Genomic DNA, 5,382 nt, shown 5'->3' with positions numbered 1-5,382 from the left:
ATGTGCACCTGGACACCTGCACCTGGATGCCTGCATCTGGACACCTGAACCTGTTTACCTGCACCTGGGCATGTGCACTGGGACGCCTGCACCTGGGCATGTGCACTGGGACACCTGCACCTGGGCATGTGTACTGGGACACCTGCACCTTGATACCTATACTTGGCATGCGCACTGGGACACCTGCACCTGGACACCTGCACCTGGGCATGGGCACCAGGACACCTGTACCTACGGACCAGGAGGCTCCTGCCTCCACCCTGTATAGCTCAGGAACTTGGACAGTCCAGAGAAAGGAGCGAGTTTGAAGAGATGGTCCCCAGCCACCCCCAGCATCCTGCTTGTTGAGCGAACTTTTCTGAGGAGATATGAACAGACACCTACTCAACCCACAAAGGGCAATGACATAATCAAGGAGGAGACAGCAGCCAAAAGTGGCTTGGTGAAGCACAGAATTGACTGGGGCTGCTTAAAGGAACATGTATAACTTATGGGCAGCCCCGCCATTGAGGAGAGGGCTGGCCCGGCTATCATTAGCCAGCTCTTGATCCTCAGGGGGGCCCTGTGAGTGCCTTCCCCATGTGACAAAAATGTAATGCTTCAGTCTTGTGCTGGTCTGTTGGTAATCACACAGCTGCCAAGGGTTACTGGGGGCAATAGTCATGGTGTGCCCTGAGGACAGTGCTCCACAGCCTGGTGCAATCAACTTTCAAATACAAATAGAGCTGGATCAGTAATGCCAGCTGGAGTTTGCATGCTTAGGAGGCGGCCGGCCGCTGAGGAAGGGATAGGTGTGGGAGGTTGGATCAGCCAGCTATCCTTCACATGACCTTCAACTGGCAATTGCTGTTCCTTTAATGAAATCAATAGCCCAGGTGAGGACGAAAGCCAGCTGACAGTCAACCTGTCTGTGGGAGACACTCGGGTGAGGTAGGGGACAGCTGTGGTGAGAGGCCCACCCAGTACCCTCCTCAAAGAGGACAGTCACTGGAACATACCTTGACAAGAGCAACTCAAGAAAGGAAGGTTTATTCTGGCTCCAGGTTCAAGGGTGCGGTTCCACCACAGTGGGGAAGCCGCAGCAGCAGCAGCAGCTTGAGGCAGCTGGGAACTTCGCAGTGGGAAGCAGTGATGATTGCCTCTGCAGGTCAGCTCACTTCACACAGGCCAGGGCCGCAGCCCGGGGGACAGCGGGACAGCCCACCACCCTCCACCCTCCCACATTCATGCGCCCTTTCCTTTTCATTACTCACTGAGTACAATGAAGAATGCCTGTATGCGTGTCCCAGCCACTGTTCTGTCCGTGGGGGGACACCATGACCACAGCAACTCACAAAAGGAAGCATTTAACTGGGGGGCTTGCTTACAGTGTTGGGGGGTTAGTCTGCGATCATCGTGGGGTGGGGGAAGCAGACTGGCTCTCCCCACCCCAGTGACACACTTTCTCCAAGCAGGCCATGTGTCTTAGTCTTTTCCAAATAGTTCTGCTAACTAGGGCCTGAGCATTCAGACACATGAGCCTGCGGGGGTCATTCTCATTCAAACCATCAGCATGGGCAAGGGCCATCCACCGGAGAACTGTGGATTACTAGGAGCCAGACCCTTGAAGAAAACTGCCTCTCCCTCCTCCAGAAGCCACTAGTTGTCCAGCTCCTCAGTTAGGGGTGGGGTCGTGAGCCTCTTCCCCTCCATGCTGCAAGATGGACCGGCCTGATCCAGCCCAGCAACCACGGCTGCTGTGCGTTCAAGAGTGCTGGGGTCCTGCGATGTCCAGAAGACAGTTTCTCTCTGATCCTGCCTGACCTCTGTCTCCTACAGTCTTTCTGCTCCCTCTTCCCTGATGGACCCTGAGCCTTGGGAGGAGCGTGACACTGATTTCCCATTTGTGACTGAGCCTTCCTCAGTCTCTTGTGCTCTGCACTGTGACCTGTTGTGGGTTTCAGCCTTAGCTGTTGTCTACTGCAGCAAGAAGCTTCTCTGACGAAGTCCGAGAACTATAGGAATCTGAATTTCAAGATCTAGGAGGGCAGCTCCATGCTGTGTCCTTTTAGCAGAATAATAGTAGTAGGCTCCCCCTTGGGGCCAGTGAGAGCTCCCAAACATGGGTTCTTGGCTGGGTTCACAGCAGCAGCTGGGAGTTTTCTCCTGTGGAGAAGAGTTAGTGCCCTAAGACTCACACGCTACCGCACCCATGGGCATGTCTTGCTGAGCCGGTTGTTATTGCAGTTCATGGGGTTCACAGCAGGGTGAGACCACTTGACAGGCTCCTCTCAAGTCCAAACAAAGAGCAGCGAAGAGCAGTTCGGTGGCTTGCACGGTTTAGAGCTCTCTTGAGTACCTCCAACCAACAATTTCCTTGGAGGCACCCCACACCTGGAGCCAAAGCACCACCTTCGGGGAGACACACATGCAGCTCAGCAACCACTGGATTTCCATAAAGAATAGCTGCTTAAGAGCTCGCGTTAGTCCAGTCTATATACATGGGGAAAACTGAAGCTCAGAGATGCCATGGCTAGATCTTGAAGTCACCTAGCTGGGAAGAGGCAGAGCAGGGATTTGAACTCTGAACATCAACTCCAGAGCTTAAGAACCATCAGATTTCTCTGCACCGACATCTCTCATTTGAACAGTGGTGTTTCACGGGAAGACCATAGAGCCATCCTATGACAGTGCTAATGCCATCTTTATTTTGGGGGTGTTGGTAAGAGGTAAGGGGGGGAAGAGTGGGGTCCCAAGGATCAGTGGGTGGTGGAGCCCTAGGGGTGAAGAGGAAACACATTAGATAACCTTCTCAGAAACACAGAAGTAGGTCAGTAGCTTGGCCAGGGGCTTCCTGCCCCTGGGCTTTATCTGAAGCCACCAATGCCTAAATCTCAAGGATCAGCCTCCCTGGGGTGCCCTTGACCCCATCCTTCTCTGCCCTCTGGCTCTCCCCATCCTGTCCCCCTCCTCACACTTTTACCTTCTCTCTTAGCATCTTTCCCATCTCCCTTCCTCGCCCACCTCCTCTCCCTTTATTCTCAAAGCTGAGAAAAATCTAGAATGATTTTCTTTTCTTAGGACGGAAACTGCTGGTGGCTTTTTATAAATACACTGTCCCCACACCTTGGTCTCATCAAAGTCTCGGAAACAGGCCGTGATAAGCATAGAGGAAACTCCGGTGGGGGGTGAGGCTGGGTATTTGAGGGCTTTTCCACCTTCCACCAGTGTTGCAGGGACAGGAAGTGGGGAGTCAGGCTGGACTGACTGTGACTCCTGAGCAGAGGGAGAAGCCCTGTCCTCTCCGCTGTGGCCTCTGCACCTGGAAGGTGAGGGGTAGCATGTTCTGCCCAGGGCTTAGTTTTCTCTATACAGATGTTCAGTTGCGGTAACGCACAGCTGTAGCTCTAGATCCTGGGGAAACCGAGGCAGAAGGATTGCTCGACACTCCTCCTCAAAAATATGAAATAAACAGTTCAAAGCCAGCCGGAGACCCTGTCTCCTAACAGACAGACAAACAAGCATAAAAAGACAAGTGGTTAGAACATATAAAGTGCCTCTCAAATGGGATTATTTAATATTCTTTATTTAATTTATTCTGCAGGTGTCCTGCACTCGGGGTCCAGAGGACAGCCTCGGCTGCCATTTCAGCAGCTGTCTACCTGCTGTGAGGCAGACTCACCCTGAACCTGGAGTCCACTGATTCAGCTAGGCCCCTTGCCCTCCTCCCTCTCCTTCCCTGCTGATGGGACTGCAAATGCTCATCACCACATCTGTTGTCCTCACACGCTTTCTGTGGCCTCAAGGTCAGATCCTCATGACTGCGCCATGAGCTCTGTACCCCCTGAGGCATAACCCAAGCCCTCTGCCCCCTTTGTGCCTTCCCACAGTCCCGTGAACTCCGGGCATCCAGCGGGCCTGGCACGGTCTGTTCTAACTGGGTTCTTCCCCCTTCTTTTCTTCCTTCTTTCTGTCTTGCTTTTCCCTTCTCTTCTGCATTCCCTCCTTCTTCCCTCAGCAGTCTGGAATGTCTGTCACGGCCACACACTGGGCTCAGCCATGAGCTCCCATGAAGGTTGTCCCTGAAGGGTGTATGTGCTCAGGAGCTTTAGGCTGGGCCTGTCCCTGCCAAGGGGGTGTGGGTGGCTGGAGACCAATGCCACAGATGGGTGGGAGAGGCTGGCATGGTGGCGAGTCTGGAGCCCCGCGTGCCCCCAAGTGATAAAGGCCTCTCCGACACGCCGGGACAGGTCTTGTCTCTGGCCCAGAACCCAGGAACCCCAAATCCCGGCGTCTGCATCAGAAGCATAAATACCCAGCTTTATTCTTTCCTCCTGAATATCAGGCAAACGGGCTGACCCATGCTGGTCCTGGAGCTCCACACCACAAGGCTCCAGCTCTCTGATTTGAAGATTGCCCAAAGCAGGTCAGCTGTCCTCCCGAGCACTGCTCGGCAGAGTTCGGGGCTGCGTGAAAGGGGAGGCTTGACCATCCCAGCTTGCTGGGTGTGAGGTCAGTCCTGGAGAGGCCCCTTTACGCAATCCATCGTCACCGCAGCCCTCAGACCATGAATGCTCCGAAATAGGACCTGGTGCCATCGCGGGGTCTGACCAGGCGGCTCCCGGGCACGCGGACCACCACCTCCTCGCCCTCCTCCAGACGCACCACGCCGCCCAGGAAGCTGCTGTCCCACCACACGCGGGAGCTGTTGGCCCGGCTGCAGGGCGAGCGCCGGTTGACCAGCAGTTCTAGCTCCTTCGGGTAGCGGGACGTGCGCTTGTACAGCCCGTGGGTGATGGCGAGGCCGCTGGCCAGCCCCTGGGGGCAGCCCACGCCGCTCAGCTGTATCTTTGAGTACACGTAGTAGTAGCCAGCCTTCGTGCTCACCAGGGCGCCATCGTGATACATCAGGCCTCTCAGGAAGGCCAGGCCAAGCTGGGCCTCCCACAGCAGGGGTCCGCCCACACCGATCAGGCTGTCGTTGGCTCCTGGGAGGGAGGAGAGAGGGAGGGATGAGGAACTGGTGGAGCTGGGATAGCGCCGTGCCCACCTCTTCCGTGTGACCTTATTTTGGTTCCCTCCCTGTAGTTTCACTGCCAGAGAAGGTCCGGGTCAACTCGGCCCATTCTCGTCCTGCAGGTGGGAGAAACTGAGGCACGGAGGAGCAAAGCCACTTGAATAGCGAAGAGGAAAAGTCAAGACTTAAAGGTGGGGTTGGGGCTTCGGGGGTGGGATGCTCGCCCAGCACCAGATAATTCAGGCAAGGAGGGGGCACGTCCGTCATCCGGTGACACGGTGAGTTCAAAGCCAGTTTAGGACACATGAGTCCCTGTCTCAAAAAGTGTGTGTAACTGTATGTGTGTGTGTGTGTGTGTGTGTGTGTGTGTGTGTGTGTGTGTGTGT

General features: G+C 55.2%; 1 protein-coding gene across 1 annotated transcript in view; it reads right to left on the bottom strand.

The window, feature by feature from the left end:
- Nucleotides 1-4,539: 4,539 nt before the first annotated feature.
- The window catches only part of Tnfsf14 (TNF superfamily member 14), a 3,176-nt gene continuing 2,333 nt past the window's right edge, over nt 4,540-5,382 (bottom strand). The window contains exon 4 of the mRNA XM_055617689.1: nt 4,540-4,967. Within this exon, the coding sequence (XP_055473664.1) occupies nt 4,540-4,967 (428 nt within the window). The remainder of the gene's footprint in view (nt 4,968-5,382) is intronic.

Source organism: Psammomys obesus, unplaced genomic scaffold (genome assembly GCF_907164565.1).
Source record: "Psammomys obesus unplaced genomic scaffold, mPsaObe1.curated_primary_1811, whole genome shotgun sequence".
Classification (NCBI taxonomy): Eukaryota; Metazoa; Chordata; class Mammalia; order Rodentia; family Muridae; genus Psammomys; species Psammomys obesus.
The sequence above is the reverse complement of the archived record's forward strand: the minus strand, read 5'-3'. Positions and strand labels throughout refer to the sequence as shown.